At 36.9% G+C, this 20010-nt stretch overlaps 1 protein-coding gene across 2 annotated transcripts in view; it reads right to left on the minus strand.

Annotated features, from left to right (window-relative positions):
- adcy8 (adenylate cyclase 8 (brain)) overlaps nucleotides 1-20010 on the minus strand; it is a 70147-nt gene that overhangs the window by 4572 nt on the left and 45565 nt on the right. For both annotated transcript variants that reach the window (XM_067452548.1, XM_067452549.1), the window contains 5 exons: nucleotides 19770-19859; nucleotides 19417-19589; nucleotides 18182-18263; nucleotides 6197-6355; nucleotides 505-651 (listed from right to left, as the gene is read on the minus strand). In XM_067452548.1, coding sequence (XP_067308649.1) covers nucleotides 505-651; nucleotides 6197-6355; nucleotides 18182-18263; nucleotides 19417-19589; nucleotides 19770-19859 — 651 coding nt within the window. The remainder of the gene's footprint in view (nucleotides 1-504; nucleotides 652-6196; nucleotides 6356-18181; nucleotides 18264-19416; nucleotides 19590-19769; nucleotides 19860-20010) is intronic.

Consider the following 20010-nt stretch of genomic DNA (forward strand, 5'->3'; position numbering starts at 1 on the left):
GAGGAGCTGGGGATGGAGGAGGGTAATTAGCTCTGGAGAAGCGTAATAGTATGCTGTGATAGACCAAGTATTCCTATAGGTAGACGTATATCAGCTGACAGTCAATTAATGCGAGCTTGACTAACGTGAACGTGACCTGCCAGAACTAACGCTTGATAATTACTTTATATTTACAAACAGCTATATTACACACTGCATGAAGGAAAAATCATAATACATGCACTTTAAAGGGATAGGTCACCCCAAAATGACAAATCTTTCATTTTTTACTCACCCCCATGTCATTACAAACCTGTAATGCTGTCCTAGAATGGGTTTGGATCAGCATGAGCCTTAATAAATAATGCCAAAATTGTCATTTATTGGTGGACTATACCTTTAAATATGGACTATGGAGAATGCCTTGTGTGTGTGTGTGTGTGTGTGTGTGTGTGTGTGTGTGTGTGTGTGTGTGTGTGTGTGTGTGTGTGTGTGTGTGTGTGTGTGTGATGGTAGAATTCTGACCTCATCAAAATCAGCGATGATCTCGTTGAGCAGCCGCAAACACTCCACGCCCTGATTATTCATCTCCGTCTGTGAGTAAAAATCCGCAAAGCCCGGAATGGAGGCGAACATCACTCCCACCGTATCATATGACTGCGAGTAGAGCTCCTGTGGATGGAGACCACACATTAGAAACCTCCTCACTGGACCAAGTCAACATCAGATGCCTTTGGTTCAATTTGACACATGTAAATACAGAGAAATGTGGGTCCAATGAACTTGAGAACAACAATACAGTGAATGTGGTATGTGCATAATGTGTTGACCAGTAGAGGGCAGTGTTGCTTTACAACTAACACACTTGATTACCTCACAAGTGGGAGTCAGAACAGATGCATCTGATAAGGCTGATATCTGATAAATGCCAATACAACACATACAACATACAAAAAAACATGGTTTATATATAATATTAATTATAGTATGCAATACAGTATGCTAATATATTATATGAACAATGTTTTATTCTATGAATTATATTATAACATAATATAATGTAAGAATAAATATATACAAATATTTTTTCAAATCATCTTTAAAAAAAAAAACAAGTGTAGTAACAAAACAATGTTGCAATGGCAAATCAAGTTTGTTCCCCCTGCATGTGTACAATAACTATAATAAACACATTTTAATAAATCATAATTTATAATGCATTTGACAAGCAGGGTCATTATATTTAACCAAAATTAAAACCATAACATTTTATTTTTTACTTGAAATAAAATAAAAGTTAACTGAGATAAAATTATGTGTGTGTGTGTGTATATATATATATATATACACATTTATTTAAATTCATCTAATTGCCAAGACAACATTTTTCATTTTCATTTAGTTTAACTTGTACTAAAATAGCAAACTAAAACTAAAATAAAATGAATAATAAAAAAAGACATATTTACTAAAAACTAAAATGACAAAACACACAGCAAAATCACTATAATAAAAAAGTTTAACGTGCTAAAATAACAAACAAAAACAGAAATAAAAACTAATAAAAACTATATAGCCTAGACATGTACAAAAAACTAAAATGACAAAACACAAAAAACTATAACTATACATAGAAAATAATATAAAATATGTATAATAAGTTAAAAAAGATATTAACTAAAGCTCAATTATACTAAAATAACACTGCTAAAATATATTTTATATATAAATAATATTTTATATAAAACACAAAAATACAAAAGAAAACTGATTGTTTAAATATTATATATTATTAATTATATTATTATGTAATAGAATATGTTAATATTATATAATTCATATAATTTAATACATTTTATATAGAATTAATCATATTAAGTTTACAACAAAAAAAAGTGTTACAAAGACAAACCGTTTCTCTGCATGTGTAAAATAATAATGAAACATAACGGTGTGAGTGGTCCCTAAAGTGCCCTAAAAATAATGACTTACACACACTTCTCATATACACAAGGTTATGAACAGAACTCAAATGCACTACATAATATCACGTACCACACTTTTCAAATGAAGTGAGCAGATTTATTCGGACTAATTGCGTACTATATTTGCAGTCTAATGTGTGCAAACCACAAGGCCACTGCTCTAACGTTGCAGTTTAAAGAGGGAGCGTGACGTCAAACTCTCTCTATACACCCTAAACATTCAGCATCGCACTGATACGCCCTGCTGGCGCATGATGTCTTCCCTGCATGCCAGTACTGCTGAGCAATCGTACGTGTAAAAAGTCAATGACTGTTGAAGACAAGTGAGGAAAACAGGTAATAATACACATAATAAGTATTAGTCACCGAACCAAATTATCGCAGTGCCCTTCAAGAGTGGCAGGTTTTGCGAGCAAGACAGCGTGTGTGCTTGTGTGAGGGAGAGGTTGATTTTCTCCTCTTAATAATAGCAGAGAGTGGCGTAAATTATGGTTCACACACACTTTTAGCGTCACCAGTTAAATCATGCCTCAATACTCCACCTGATTATAAATTAATGGGATAATTAAAGCAACTCAATACACTCACCCACACACACAGGCTTAATGGATGCATTTTTTTTATCCGTGAGTTATACAGCTCCATTATTTAGCCTCCCTATTGTCTGATTGACTGACAGCGGAACATTCCAGAAATAAACAGAGGAGTCACATCAGGAGAAGAGAGCACACAAACACACACAGGCTGCCTTTACAAACTCAAAGGAAAGAACAAAGGAATAAGAAAAAAAGAAACTAGCAAAAAAAGATTTATAGGCGCATTAAACATGGCTGCCACAAGATAAACAATCTATGTTGCACAACTAAATTAACCAGAACCAGAAGCTTTTCCAAATGGGAGACAAATTTAATTATGCTGCCTACTAAGATACTGTGTTTTAGCTAAATTCTACAGCAACACTGCATACATCCTTGTCTGGCTATCAGCAGACCAAGCTCAATTTAAGATTGAACATTGGTCTGAGGAGTCTGCTCTGTATTTTCTACTGCACAAGGGGCATGATCAACGAGCATTCTTCAAATGACTCTCTACGCAATTGGATAGTCCTTCAACCAATCAGACCACAAGAGGCGAGATCAATGGGCAACAGCCCATCCATAATCATGTTAAACCAGCCAATAGCACACCAGGTGGATAAGCCAGTCTGTGATTGGTTCCCGCAAATGTGTAACAGAACCAGTAGAAATAAATATACAGGTTTCCAGACTGAGTTGCAGGGCGAAATCAAATCGCCGGCAGATTAGTGATGGGAAGTTCGGTTCTTTTCCGCGAACCGGTTCTTTCGGACAGTTCGTTTCCATGATCCGGTTAAAAAAACCGGATCACCGGTTCTTTTACGTCTTTACGTAATGACGTCATTTCTATCATCCCGGCGGATGAAAATACATTCAAACACATCCATATAAAGTATTTGTAATCAAAACTTAGTATAGTAATAATTATAATTGACATCATCATCATCTTTGAAACTTTTTTTCATTTATGTTTTGCAACAGCACTAAATACAGTTCACCAAATCGAACTGATCAATTGTTACAACATCTAACTTACTTCAAGATATTAGTTTTATTTCTAGTTTGAGAGACTGTCACTGTCGTGCAAACACTGATGTTTTCCACGGATTAAATAAACGTACATTGACAGAATAGGCCTACTTACACAAATGCTCAGTTCACCCGGGCTCATGTACTATCAGCATCAGCTCTCCCAGTCCGAGAGAAACAGTTCGGTTACGACGCTCTCACGCATGCTCAGTATCTCCGCTCACCGGTTCTCAGAATCGAACATGTCCGAAAGATCGAACGTGTCCGATAGAAACGGTTCTCGATTCTGTACCGGTGATCCGTTGCAACCGGTCGATCTGACTCGAGAACCGCTGTATCAGTGTGTGTGTGTGTGTGTGTGTGCTGAGCACAGGGTGCTAAGCTGCGAACTGCTGCAAGCTGAATAGTCTATATCAAACCTACTGTTTTGATTACATGTTTTTAAAATCTTTATCGACTTAGAAATTAAATAAGATAAGCTGATCCTGAAAATATCATGCATTATTGATAAAACAAATAAATGTTTAATTTGACCGTTTTACAATCCATTGTTTCCAAAACTTTAAAATAATACAGTGACGGCTTTGTTATGATGTTTCCAAACGTGATTAGTTTTAAATACACTTAACCTGCATTTCGTTCCTCTGAACAAATAACACGCATCTCAGTATCGAACGTGTCCGATAGAAACGGTTTTGATTCTGTACTGCTGATCCGAGGATCCGACAACCGGTACGTTCGGTTACACGCGCATGCTCAGTATCAGCTGCTCGTGAGTTCATCAGATCTCTCAGCAAAACATGTCTCACTTCAGCTAACGATTGGAGTTACAGCATCTACTTCAAGATATTAGTTTTATTTCTAGTTTGAGAGACTGTCACTGATGGCAGAAAGTTAATAACTACAGTAACTTGTGGGATCAGCCCTGATTTGAGACGCGAACCATTTAGAACGATTCAGTTCGATTTGGTGAACTGGTTCGACCGGTTCACTATAAAGATCCGGTTAAAAAGAACGATTCGTTCGCGAACCGGACATCACTACGGCAGATCAGGCTGGGTTTACCCTGTCTACAAACATCCTTCATGGAGGAAGAAATCCTCCATGTCCTTCGGATGAGACGTTAAACCGAGGTCCTGACTCTCTGTGGTCGTTAAAAATCCCAGGATGTCCTTCGATAAAGAGTAGGGGTGTAACCCCGGCATCCTGGCCAAATTTGCCCACTGGCCCCTGTCCATCATGGCCTCCAAATAATCCCCATATCCTGATTGGCTTAATCACTCAGTCTCCTCTCCACCAATCAGCTGGTGTGTGGTGAGCGTTCTGGCGCAATATGGCTGCCGTCGCATCATCCAGTGGATGCTGCACATTGGTGGAGGTTGAGGAGATTCCCCCTTCTATGTAAAGCGCTTTGAGTGCCTAGAAAAGCGCTATATAAATGTAATGAATTATAAGAAATCTCAGAATGTATTTGTACAGTGAAAAAATAAATCCAAGTTCAATGTGAATTTGGACAATTAAAACTACCATTCAAAAGTTTGGGTTGTTCAAAATATTTTGAATGTTTTTGCAAAGAGTCTCTTAAGCCAAGGTTTTTAATCTTTTAAATGCCACGGACCCCCAAATATGATCATCCCTGTGTGAGGGACCCCCATTCTAAAATCTATGAGGGATATTTTATAAACACTCAATTTATGCACACAAAAAAAATTATAAATCTAAAATTAGTTTGTTTATATATATTGTTCTCCTCGATATAGTAATTTATTGTTATATGTATTATTTTTGACTTTTAATCAAATTTGTATTTATTTATATTAATATTTTTAAATTTATTTTAATATAATTACATTTATTTAGTAGATTATTAACAAACTCATTTTTTCATTACATTTATTTAGATCTAATTTATTTCTTTACTATTTATTTTATTTTATTTTAATATTATTATTATTTTAATTATTATTTTATTTTTATTTATAGTTTTTTTTCTTCTAGACTTTTCCCCTGTACCTCTCTTGTGGTCTCCTGGTGGTCCCCGGACCCCAGTTTAAAAACCCCTGTCTTAAACTGCAATTATCTGATCAAAATACAGTAAAGACAGTAATATTGTGAAATGTTATTGCAGAGTAAAATAATTGTCTACTATTTAAATATATTTTAAAATGTAATTTATTGCTGTGATGGTAAAGCTGAATTTTCAGCATCATTACTTCAGTCTTCAGTGTCACATGATCCTTCAGAAATCATGTCAACACATTATCATCAATGCTTTTCTTTTTGCGGAAACCATTTTTTTTCAAATGTATGAATATAACTTAAGAATAATAAATAGCATCTATTTGAAATAGAAATCCTATTATAAACGTTTTTACTGTTACTTTTGATCAATATAACGCATTCTTTCCACGTTATTATTGATTTGAGTAAAACAATTTTATTGGTTTTGACTTCTGCAGCTGCAAATGCTTATAAAAAGTTGACTGTCATGCCAATAAAGCCCAACAAAGAACAAAGAGACTGGCAATGATTCATCCTCTCCTCACATGTTCTTGCTGTCTAAGTGCTGCCATGTTTTTCCTGTCAGACTAAAGAAGTGAGACACCCAGATCCATTCTGTCTCTCTACCTCATTGTCTCTGTCTTTCTCCAGGAAGTGGCGTGCGACATGGCTGGGGAGAATGTTCCGGAGCATGTTCTCATTGTGTTCACGCAGCTCCCGCATCTCATTTATCTCTTCCTTCGCCTGTACACGCCATAGGAAGTCCAGACGAGCAGTATACTCCAGCTGAGAGACAGAGAATAAAGCTAGTCAGACAACAAAGCATCACAACACACATTAAATCAACAAAAACACAGGACAGCAAATCAGTGTTATAGTCCTACACCGTTATTGTATAAAGCATTCATCAGTCTCACACAGGCCTTGGCAGAGCAGACCAGCTGTACGGGTCAGAAAGAAGTTCAATATCTACCCTTATCTTCTGCTGGAGTCAACTGCATAGCCATTATATTAAGACTGTGTCTTAAAGGGATAGTTCACCCAAAAATGAACTGTTCATTTACTCACCCTCAAGCTGTTCCAAACCTCTTTGCGTTTCTTTCTTTTGCTGAACACAAAAAAAGATATTTTGATGCATGATTGTAACCAAGCAGATAGAACAACCATTGACTACCATAGCAAGGATATCATGATAGTCAATGGTTGCTTTATCTGCTTTGTAACAAACATTCTTCAATGTTCTTCTTCAGCCGTGTGGAGCACTTTCACGATGGAAAGATGCACTTTTAGGGACTTCAAAACAGAAACAGCCATACACTGCCATTATAAAGCTTGAAGGAGCCAGGATTTTTTTTAAAAATATAACTCTGTGTTCGTCTGAAAGGAGAACATCATATACACCTAGGATGACTTGAGGGTGAGTAAATCATGGGATAATTTTCATTTCTGGGAGAACTAACCCTTTAAGAACTAGTATGACCAACTAGCATTAAAAATCATACTTTTCGGTATCAAATTAGACCAATTTATATTTTTATATAACTGACTTATAAACATACTTGTTAAAAAAGCATGTTTATGCAGTTTATGCAACTGACCTCTGAAGACTGCTTGTCACAACAAATACAAAGAATATTATGAATTTGCCCCTGCTACTCAACTTATAACAGATAGCAGTGAAAGACCAGTAGATTGAAGAAAATTAACAATACACACAAACACATGTATATATATATATATATATATATATATATATATATATATATATATATATATATATATATATATATATATATAAATATATATATATAATTTCAATAAGATATAAATCATATATTTTCATATTTTATATTTATTTTATTATAGTATTTAAGTATTTTGTATTATTCATACACTAACATACACTCAAAAGTTTGGGGTTGGTAGGATTTAAAAAAAATATATTTTTAAAAATAAGTCTCCAATGCTGTATTAGCTGCATATGTATATACCTGTATTATACCATGGCTAGCAAAACTGTAAAATTGGGAAATATAATTACAATTTAAAGAACTGTTTTCTATTTGATTATATTTAAAAATATAATTTACACCTGTGATTCAAATATGTATTTTCAGCATCATTACTCTATGTCTTTAGTGTCACTTTCCTTCAGAAATCATTCTAATTCTGATTTGGTGATTTTTATTTATTTATTATAGTTGTGCTACTTAAAGGTCCCGTTCTTCGAGTTCATGTTTCGCGTGTAAAAAAACAAATTTTTCACACTATTTACTTATCTGTACAGCGCTGCTTTCTCTGTCCTAAAAACGGGCTGATGATTTCCTTGTTCTAGGAAGTCCCTCCTTCAGAAACACGTAATGAGTTCTGATTGGGCCAGCACTTCCCGTGTTGTGATTGGACAGCAGCTTAGCGCACTTTGCCTGGAAAGGTCCCGCCTCTTACCATAACGGGGAGATGCAAGCGCTGAATGAATGAATCTTCTCCACGTGAGAGAGCAACAAGACCACGCCCCCTATTTTGCGTGTTCTTGTGGGCGGAGGGTTAGTCAACAAACGGTTCTAGTGACGTCATTACAGCAGGAAGTGCAAGGCTGTAGTTCAAACCAGCCGTTCGCTGTAGGCTTTGAAAGGAAACTTCTGTTAAATAAAATATCTCGCTTGGCATTGAACTTTGAGCTTTATAATTTTACAGGTATTATTTATGCTCTATTTAGCTACATTTCACACTAACTAAAGTTCGAAAAAAGGAATCGCGAAGAACAGGTCCTTTAATATTTATGTGGACAACATGATACTTTTTCAGGAATTTTTGATAGTTAGAAAGTTAAAATGGACAGTAATATTTGAAATGGAACTTTTTTGTAAAATTATAAACGCATTTATATCTATAATATATATAAATACAAATAAAAAAGGAAAAGGCTTTGAGTCTCAAAGAAGAGAGAGAGAGAAAAAGAGAAGGTATATCTAATAACTGTCAGCAATACTAGGCAGATGAAGAGCAAATACACACTCAGCAAACACAATCCAGTCACTGGAAGAAAAGGCACACAAAAATCCTAGCAACTAGTGGAGGAAAGCATCTGTAGGTAATCAATGACAGGAAAGATCTTCTTAAATGTGGAAAATAACTCATAATCAGTAAAATATGTAGAAATGCATTAAAAAAATATTCTTAATAAAATGTAAAAAAATTGACAAAACAACAACAACAACAACAGTATAATATTTACACAAGTATTAAATCCCCACATTTTACTATTTATAGTGCCATCCATTTGCAGCAACGACAACATTGATTTTGGGCCATTGCTCCAGGCAGATTTGCTGCAGTTTGTTGAGGTTAATCAGGTTTGCACGCCATAATTTTCAAACAGTGCCACATATTCTTAGTCTCTGACTGGGAAATTTTAAGTGAATCACGTTGTTGTTTTTGAGCCACTCCAGTAATTTAATTAAAAAGTTAATTTGGCTTTGGGACCATCGTTCTACTAAAAGCACAAGGTTTTTTGGCAGATTTCTCATCTATAACTCCATCTGTTTTAAGCTGATGCTGAGTCCCACAGCAAGACGCCACCATCACCTTACTACCAAACTACACTGTGGGTATAATTCGTTTTAGATTTGGACAACATACAGTAAGTTTCAGCTGGTTAAGTTAGACCTATTTACAACTGGCATTAAGATCCATCTTGGATGATTCGATCACAAGTGGTCTGCTTTGAGGTTTATATATCTGCACAAGCATCTCAAATGTGTCTCCTGTGACCACTTGTGTTCAGATTTCAGTGGAGGGTCTCTGATTTCATAAACACACACATCACTCTTTATGTCAGTGTTACTGCATGTTGACAAAGTGCAAAAAGTGCTGTCTAGGATGCATCAGGACAGATTAGCGTTTACATTCCAAATCACATGCGCTTCTGACTATCTCTGTACAGTATGTGTTTTCAGTGACTGGATTACAAAGTGTTTTGACCACTTGTGAATAGATCATATGAAATGAATCTGAATTTCAGGTGTTTTTAAGTGATGCTATGACTTTTATAGTCTCTCGCTGCGTCCAAAACCGAATACTTCCTTACTATAGTATGGGAAAAACAGTAGGTGAAAAGTCCCCGGATTACCTACTACTTCCGCCGAGATTCTGATGTGCGCATTCAATTTCGGACACAGTTATCTGTCTCAGTGCACACAGTGATATGCTGGGCAGCCTGCATCTGGGTCACTTCTATTTCTCGGTAGAGTTTTGTGCCCTCTGCCCAATTCTGCATTTACTTTACTCCATTTAACACTCAGGCTACATTCCCAGCTGTCCTTCAGCTTCACAAGATGAATCGTGATCCTTCATCTTAGACTATCAGAGCAATATAAAACATCCCATTAAATTAAGTTTCAGTGCTTTGACATAAAATGCCACAGTTTAACGAGTGTTTAATACATTCTGCTCCAGCCTGAACTCCACCTTTACTCTTGAAAAAGGACAATACAGTATTGTTAAAAAGTTTGAGGTCAATAAAAAAAAAATCTAACTTTTTTTTTTGCTCACCAATGCTATGCCGAATTATTAATGCATTTTTAAAATAAATTAAAACAAAATGTTAATAAATGTATTCCTGTGATGGCAAAGTTGAATTTTCAGCATCATCACACTAGTCTTCAGAGTCACGATCCTTAAGAAATCTTTCTTTCCTTAAGAAATGTTGATTCGCTGCTCAAGAAACCTTGTAAGAAGTTCTCAAGGATATTATTTTTCTTTTCAGATTCCTTGACGAATAGAAAGTTAAAAAAAAGAAGCATTTTTTTAAACGCAAAGAATTAGCAACACTTTAGTATAGGGTCCAATTCTCACTATTAAAGGGATAGTTCTGTCATCATTTACTCGCACTCAAGTTGCTTCAAACCTATACATTTCTTTGTTCTGCTGTACACAAAGGAAGATATTTGGAAGAATTTTTGTAACAATGCAGATCTCGGCCCCCATTGACTATGGTAGTCAATGGGGGCCGAGATCTGCTTGTTTACCAACATTTATACAGGTCTGAAACAACTTGAGGGTGAGTAAATGATGACAGAAATTACATTTTTGGGTAAACTATCCCTTTAAATAATTACTTAGTAGCATACAATCATTTTATAAAGCGTTGAGAATAGTTTTTGTGCGCAAAAAAAAACTAAATAATGACTTATAAAGTGATGGCCCGATTTCAAAACAAAGCTTTGAACCGTTATGAATCAGCATATTGATTCATGATTCGGATCACGTGTCAAACCGACAAACTGGTGATCCGAATCATGAATCGATACACTGATTCAAAACGGTTTCGAAGCTTTGTTTTGAAATCGGCCCAACACTAAGTCGTTATTTAGGGATTTTTTTGTGCACAAAAGCTATTCTCGTCGCTTCATAAAATGATTGTAGAGCCACTGTAGTGAGATGGACTTTGTAGCGACGTCTTTAGTGCCTTTTATGGGTCTTGAGAGAGGAAATGACATTGGTGTTGACTAAGGCCTTTCTGAGCCATCGGTTTTCAACACAAATATCTTCATTTGTGTTCTGAAGATGAACGGAGGTCTTACGGGTGTCGAACGACATGAGGGTAAGTAATTAATGACAGAATTTTAATTTTTTGGTGAACTAACCCTTTAATCCTAGCAAATACTTACAACTACCTTATTAACTATTAATAAGAAGTAATTACGATTTTATTAAGGCAAAAGTCATAGTTAATAGTTAGTTACTAGTGAGAATTGGACCCTAAACAAAAATGTGACCAAAGTATTTACTGATATTTTTGATCAATTTAATGTGTCCTTGCTGAATAACTGTATTAATTACACTAAAAAAATGGTAACTTTTGACCTTTTCTTTGGCGCTTTACAGACACTTCTTATAGCCATCTAATTCTACTGCATGAAAAAGAGCAGCCAAGATATTCTTAGAAGCGTCTCAACATCTCATTTTGTCTTCCACTAGGAAAAAATATCCATACATTTTTCAAGCAACATGAGTAAATGATGACATCCCCATTTTATTCCTTTCATACACTGCACTATAAGTACCCTGAACGCTTTGGCAGTGTCGTGACCCTTTGCGGTCTCGCGTTTAACAGGAAGTGAAGTCTTGCTGCGTTTCTGATCTCTCTGCTCAGCCTGACTTCCATCAGCTCTCTCCCAAACGAAGAGCTCCAACAAGCCCCCCCCTAATTAAGCAGCAACACACGCTCATCTGCATACATTAATATCCAGCGTTAATTGAAACTGTTTCACAAAAGCGTCCAGATTGAAAAAATTAATTTACTAACAGTCAGGGCATGATGTAAGTGTTTGTGCATGTGTATGAGTGTAAAATGCATGTGTGTGCGCGTATTTATTTGTGACTAAATATGGAACGAAAGATAATTTTATGAGGAGTAATTAAGCAAGTGGGGCAGACAGGGGTGTACGACTGTCCGAATGATTATTAAAAACACATCAACAAGACTAACCTCCATTAACCCCTAAACCGCATGCACAAAGATGTAGAGGCAGACCCACGCTCAGACAGGAGACAATTAAAGCAGTGCATATCAACCAAATTACTTTTGACAAACTGCATGAAAAGGGTTTAATACAAATGAGTTTTCAAAGTTTTAGGTGTCTTGGGAGGCCCGGTTTGGATTCTCACCCCTGTCTGGAGGTGTTTGGGACTTTATCTCTGTCAAAAAAGCAATTTAGACAGCTGAAGTCTGGCAGCTGTTACAAAGGAGACCAAAATGAATGCATTGTTTTAAGCACGATAAAGTGATGTGCTAAGCTCTTTGGTTCTTAAGGATCCAACTCGGCAGATAATATAATGCAACAGTTATATCCCCTCATGCCTTTTTCCCTTGAGTAAGGCATGTACCTGTATTTACAGGTTAATCAAGGGGAATGTGCTGAATTTACCCCAGAGGATCATTGTATTGTCCTTTCAGAGCCCATTGGACTCAGTGGAGTTTTTAAGTGGAGAAAGTAGTTTTAAAAATGACTTTAGTTTTTTGCTAAGGGATTTTATTAGAATCATCTTCAAGTAAATACAAAGAGAAACAAGGAGTCAAAATTGTACCTTTAGGGCTACAACAGCTTGTCACAGGGGTAGTACCCTTAAAAGGATATATTTGTCATTTTTTACCCCCAAAAAGTTCATAGTAGTACCTTAAGGTACGTATTTGTACTCTACGGTACTAATATTCACCTTTTAGGAGTAAAATATATAATTTTAATGGTACTGCCCCGTGACAAGCTGTTGTACCCCTAAAGGTAGAATTTAAAATTAAAAAAATTGTCTTTGTATTTACTTAAGATGATTCTCATAAAATCTCTTAGAAAAAAACTAAAGCCATTTGTTCTGCTTTTAATCTCAGTGATGCCTAAAAGGCAAAAATAAGCTTAGTATATTTTATCAGTCTACTTTATTAATCCGTTTTTTTGTCCTTGAGAAGCAACAACTTCATAATATATGAAGAGTAGAAGTCGATTTCATCTTACTGCACCAAGCTATTTTTTACAGAGCCCTTCAGGGTACGAGGTGATGGAAAAAAAAACCTTTGCGTTTGCTCACAAAACTTTTGAGTTCTCTCGCAAAAGTATTGCTTTCCCCTGAGAAACTTTGCATTTGCTTGCAAAAAAAAAAGCATTCAAATCTATAGTTTTCCAAGCGAATGCAAAATTTAGCATTCTCAGTTTTTCCTGTGTGTTCAGAGTGCTTTTAAGGGCTCTGTAATTATAGCCTGACAAGCCAGAGCCACATCAACATGTTTGGTCTGGAAACTCACCATTGACAGGGCTCAATCTGAGGGGCGGGATAAACGGTTGTCTTTCAAACTCCCTCTGCACGCGATAGGATAGCGCTAAAACCAACCAGAGTCACGTGAAGTGGAGCAAGTTGACAGATTAAACATTTGCTGTATCCGGTCGGCAAAACACCGAACACATCATGCCTTTTTAAGAATGACTTCAGTGGCGTTCTTTGTTCTTTTCTCAGAGAAAAGCTTAAAGGGTTAGTTGATCCAAAAATGAAAATTATTTCATTAATTACTCACCCTCATGTCGTTGGACACCCGTAAGACCTTCCTTCATCTTCAGAACACAAATGAAGATTTTTTTGTTGAAAGCTGATGGCTGAGAAAGGCTTCAGAAAGGCCTCCATTGGCATTCAGTATATTTCCACTCACAAGACCCATAAAGGCACTAAAGACTTCGTTACAAAGTCCATCTCACTACAGTGGCTGTACAATAATTTTACAATGCGAAAAAAATAGATTTTTTTTTACCTGGATGGGAGACCAACTGGGAAAAACCAGGTTGCTGCTGGTAGAGGTGTTAGTGAGGCCAGCAGGGGGCGCTCACCCTGTGGTCTGTGTGGGTCCTAATGCCCCAGTATAGTGATGGGGACACTATACTGAAAAAGAGCACCGTCTTTCGGATGAGACGTTAAAACGAGGTCCTGACTCTCTGTGGTCATTAAAAATCCCATGGCACTTCTCGTAAAAGAGTAGGGGTGTAACCCCGGTGTCCTGCCAAAATTCCCTTGATTGGCCCTTACCAATCATGGCCTCCTAATAATCCCCATCCACTAAATTGGCTCCATCACCCTCTCTCCTCTCCACCTATCGCTGGTGTGTGGTGAGCGCACTGGCGCCATTGTACTGTGGCTGCCGTCGCATCATCCAAGTGAATGCTGCACACTGGTGGGGGCTGAGGAGAGACCCCTGACATGAGTGTGAAGCGCTTTGGGTGTACAGTAGTACATTTGAAAGCTCTATATAAATGCCTCATTCATTCATTCATTCATTCATTCATTCATTTTGCGCGCAAAAAAATCTAAATAATGATTTTATCCACCAAGTCTTCCGTGTAGGTCTCAGACATGAACTCACGTGATAGCAGCGCTCCTCTTCGCTTCCGGATCATGTATTCGAACGGCAGAGCTGCATCATATTCTCGCGCATGCGTCAAGTTCACGTCAATAACTTGGTCGACTTCAATATTTATATTATATATATATATATATATATATATATATATATATATATATATATATATAACTGTAACTTCAATATCTTCATTTGTGTTCCGAAGATGAACGAAGGTCTTACGGGTGTCCAACGACATGAGGGTGAGTAATTAATGAAATAATTTTCATTTTTGGGTGAACTAACCCTTTAACTCGAAGTCTTCAAGAGTCGCAGTCAAAGCTGATTCAAAAGACCAATCTGTGTTTACAAGAAGCACGCAAGTGCAGCTCAGCCGTAATTATGTTAAGCCCCGCCCACCGACTTTATACATGATGTGATTGGCCTGACCAGAGTTTGGTTTTTACAGCTCAGAAGGGTATTGAGAGTTGCTGGACGATACTCGCAACAGATTAGGTTTGCTGCCGCTAGGGTGCGTCTAGATATTTAGGCTAACTGTTTTACATATTGTGAGTATAAATGGAAAAAAATCTGCCAATACAACAATATAAAAAAACAAACATTTATAATAAAAGGGAGGTGAAATGCTGTTTCATGCATTCTGAGCTTTAAAAAGACTTGGATTCTCATCTCATCAAGTTTAAAAAAATACGTTTGATGGAGTATTTCTGTGTCAAAAATACTCCTTTCGGTTTCTCACAAGTTTTGGAAAAAAAATTTCGAGTATGGGTCCGCTTGACGTCGGATGGACGGCATTTCCTTGTACGGGCTTTTCTCCCAGAAGTGTGCGCTCGCAACTAGAGTGAGAGAGAAAATCCCATAAACACTGTGTGTAACTTAGTTGGATATTGTTGCGCAAGTAAACATCAATAAACAACACGATCGTGTAGATAATTCATCAATGGAGCATGCGATCTATGGTGTGTGTTTAAATACATTTGTTTAGCTGACCACTTTAGGTGTCTGTTTGTTTATTGTAAAACACAAAGTGCACTTCTTCTTTAAAATGCGCTAATATTTTATTGTTTTCTATGTAAACACTGACTTGCAAAACCATTTTGCGTGCTACTGCTTCCGTTCAGTCGCATGCAATAGTCTATAAACCAAATCATGTCCTCATAAACCACGAGTAAATGTTGACAAGCTGCTAAATAGTTACAGTACCACAGAGACGGACGTCCTGCTGTTGCTGCTGCTTCTGTTTAATTCCATCCTCCGGATCAGATTCTGGATCATGTATAGTTGAATCTAATTGATAGCCATGGTTTATTTAGGGTAACATTTTCTTTTCCACACTTGAGGATGTCACAGACGCTCTCAATGCAACAGCTGCGCGTGCTCGTGATTCTTTAGCTCAGCCCACACTCACAAAAAATTGGTGCTATTTGGCACTAAAAGTGGTTCTTGGCTTGTAATCATAGGGGGACCACTTTTGGTGCCAAATAGCACCATATCTTTAAAGATGCTCTACAGCACCTTTGTCAAATGGTGCTATGTAGAACCCGTAAGAGGTGCCATATCGCATTTTATTTCTTCCTCAATAATGGTGCTAAACGGCACCAAAAGTAGTTCTTTGGTGTGTAAAGAACCTTTAAAGGGGCATGAAAGGTTCTTTGTAGTGGTGCTATAGAGCAGCGTTTCCCAACCGGGGTGCCGCCTGACGTGAGCGGGGGTGCCGTGTAAAAGGTGCCAGTACGCACTCGCACCGCGGTTCATCTCACATCTGATGATGACGCATCTTTAATATGGGTTGTAACTTGAAAAACGTGCTTTGATGTATGTTTCTGTCGATGGATACATGTGCTGGCTCCTCAGTGATAGGCCTACAACAGCGATAATAAAAGAAAAATGGGCAAGCCGGTCTCTCTTCGTAAACTGTGTTCAATGAATGCTGGTGCTGCCGTATGACCAGTCATTTCGCCGTCATCACCCGGGTATATTCGCCAGAAGACGTGAATGAGAGCGCGCGCACGCTGTGTGAAGAACTCTCTCTGCACTCACCTGAGAGCGTGCACACATCTCACAGCACGCAAATATTGAGTTATCTTTCGAGTCTTGCGCTTGAACGGAGAAACTCACACAAAAAGTATTTCAACATGTCCATCTTGTTGAGTATCCAAGCAGAAATAGTCTGAATATGCCTGAAGTGAACTTTATACAATCAAGAAAGACGACGTATATCCCTTTATTCGGTCTTAAAGGGGGAGCAACCTTTACTCTTTTTAATGTCAAAGAAAAGATATAAGGACATCACTCACTGCTTTTTGATTGAATAGCTTGTATAAGTTTAATAAGGATTAATCTTTAATTTAAACAGTTAAATATGCAGTTATTTTACATTTGATTATTTATTCAATTTCTCTACCTAAAAACTGTTAGACCTACCTGCATTTTTCCTGCATAAAGCATTGTTCATTTTATCAGTATCTTTGCTCAATAGTATTTATTTGTGCTGCTGCTTGTATTTAAGTTATTTGTTCTTATTTTCTTAATTTTTATTAGTCCTTTATTCTCTGAACATGGCAAATACCGAACTGTACTAAAACCGTGAACCTAAAACATAATACAAACCGACCCGTGAGCAATCTGTACTGTTAAACCCCTAGCGTAACGTATGCGAGGGGGTGCCACAAAATTGTGAACATTTATGAAGGGTACCGTGACTGAAAAAAGGTTGGAAAACACTGCTATAGAGCACCTTTATTAGCCTGGATGCCAGCCCTTAGCCCCGCCCACAACATTTTCAGGTCGGGAACTGACATGAGGTACCTGAGACTGACATGAGATTGACTAAAAGTGTTTCACCCGCCCTTTAATGCTCGCTTATGCAGAGTTGTTATTGCATTACATGAAGTTTAAGAACAACTGCAAGTAAACAAACATACCGTGGGGTTTAAAGTCTGTAATAGAGAGCAAAATATTTCAAATGTTTCTCACTAATTTTATTCTATAACATTTCTTTGTTTTTTAAAACGTAATAATTTTATTTTTAAATGGTTTAAAATTAGACTTTGAACCAAGTATTTTCATTGTGCTCTCAGACAGCATTTGAAAAGCAATCCCTCATAGACACTGACTCGCAGTGACAGAGTGCTTGTATATTTATCCGACACACAAACAACAAGATGAGCATAAATAAGAAATGATCAAATCACTGTCCAAGAAACACACGCCAAGTCCCAATCCATAGGCCAAGCATTGCTAGTGGCACCACCTGCCTAAATGACACACTGTTGCCATGGACATGAGGGGAGGGGGTAAATATGGAAAGGCAGTTAATAGCTGGACACAAACACATGGCACAACCACAAAGCATTTCGGTCATATGCGAGACTCCATTCGCCTTAATCAGAGCACCGTCGACACCACACACACACACCCCCCTACACAAACCCAGCGCTCATTTCTCTTTCTCTCTCACTCATCACCACTTGGACCGACTCTCTCCCTGATCTACGGCATCAGAGACAACAATCAGTAGAGTGAACTTAAAAAGCTTTGCACACACTGTGCGTCAGAGAAAGCAGGGCTTTTATATATTGACTGTGAGACCTTATGAAGCAGCCAATAACTGGCCTCCGTTTCTTAGAAACGTGACATTATAAAATAGTAGCAGAATGGCCCCTGATCTGCTGTCAGGTTAGCGTGTGTGTGTGTGTGTGTGTGTGTGTTACCTGTTGGCCATGGTAGAACACAGCTAAAAGGAACATCGCCATGAGAAGCAGAGATGTTTCCTTGGTTCCCAGGAAGCTTTTGCTGTAACCAGGGAAACGAGACAGAAAGTCTCATGAGCTCTCCAGCATGTTTATAATGTCCAGATTGCAGTTAGTTTAGACTAACATCTGTTATAGATGTCATAAAGAGCCTTGATTATATAATAACACTGTACACTGTTTGTTAAACACTTATGATATCTGATATGAAAAAAAGATTTGAACAAAAGTGATAAAGTCTGTACATATAAAGTCTGCTTAGATTTGTACTAACCTTTTTCAAGACTTGGTTCTGATTTAAAGTTTGAGGTTTAGCTCTTGTTCTGGGGTAATTTGTAGTTTGGCAGATGGTTTTATCTAAAGCGATTTACAGTGTTCTTAATAAAACTTATAAACACTTATAAAAAAAACTCTGTCAACTCTGATCTAATTTAGTGTTAACCAGCAAAAAAAAAATTATTTTCTGTCCAGTTATAAATTAAAATCTCATTATTATTAGGCTATTATTTTTAAATTCAATTTTGAATTGAATTTAATTTAATTTTAATACCCATGCAAAAGTTTGGGGTTCTTCTTTTTATCAATGTTGCAAATAGTTGTGCTGCATAATAATTGTGTGGAAACTGTGATGTACTTTATTCTATGATAAATAAAAAGCTTAAAAGAACCGCATTGTTTTTAAATAGATATCTTTATCTTTAATATATTTTGTAACATTATAAATGTAACTTTTGATCAATTTAATCCAGCAGTTAATGCTAAATAAAAGTAAGAAATCATTAAACTTTTGTATGGTACTATATAAATAAGGCGGCACCTTTAGATTTTGGAATCAAAACAGCTGTAAACTTACAGTTATAAGTTGAACCTATAAGCTTACAGTTATCAACCTAAACTTTTGACCATCCAGCCACACCACCCACATCTAGAAGACAGCTTGCGTCTATGTGACGTCAAACATACAGTAAAATTTGAAACCTAATAAAACTTAATTGAAAGCTAATAAAACCCTCAAAGACTGCTATTTGAGAAACAGCATGACATTTATTGCTCTTATAGTTTGTCCGCGTCATCTTATGCGCTTACTTGAATCATCACAATTATGTCTATATACTGTGAATAAAGTGTAATGTATAATTTCACTATTTATAACTGGTTCTTTAATGGCTCCTGAATGTGAGAGTTTGTGTACTTACCTCTGATTGAGTGTAAGTGTGTCATAACGGATGAAGAGTGGCGTGTAGAAGGCCTCGGTCAGCACTGCGTATATAGCGATCATGATCAGCAGGATGGCCAACTTCAGAACAGAGTTGAGTCGGAGGAACACTGCACAGGTCACCATCGCCAACACTCCAGTAAACACGAAATACTGTCAATAAACAGCCAGACAACCTCACAATTAACACCTCATTGCTCAATGCACAGTGAATGAATTGATTTTTAAACAGTTTACACAAATGATAGAATTCTAGCAATCCTTTAAACAGACTGAAACTACATGGCAAGAAATTGTGGATCTGTTTGCGTGGGAGGCGGTGGATGAAAAGACCTCTGGGTAAAAGCAGATATCTGGGATTGAAGCAGATGCATTAAACGTCTGGTTCCTGAATGAGACGGATTTGTCGAAATCACACCAAAGCTATGGTAAAAGAGAGAGTGCAAATGTTAGAAAATAGATTTTATTTGAGAATATATCTATTTAAAGAGCCATATGATTACATTTACATGAACTTTCTATTTCACGAGTAACTAATAAATATAGCAGGTATTAAAAGTCCATAATTAGACTT

The sequence above is a fragment of the Pseudorasbora parva genome, chromosome 9, assembly GCF_024679245.1.
Source record: "Pseudorasbora parva isolate DD20220531a chromosome 9, ASM2467924v1, whole genome shotgun sequence".
NCBI classification, from domain to species: domain Eukaryota; kingdom Metazoa; phylum Chordata; class Actinopteri; order Cypriniformes; family Gobionidae; genus Pseudorasbora; species Pseudorasbora parva.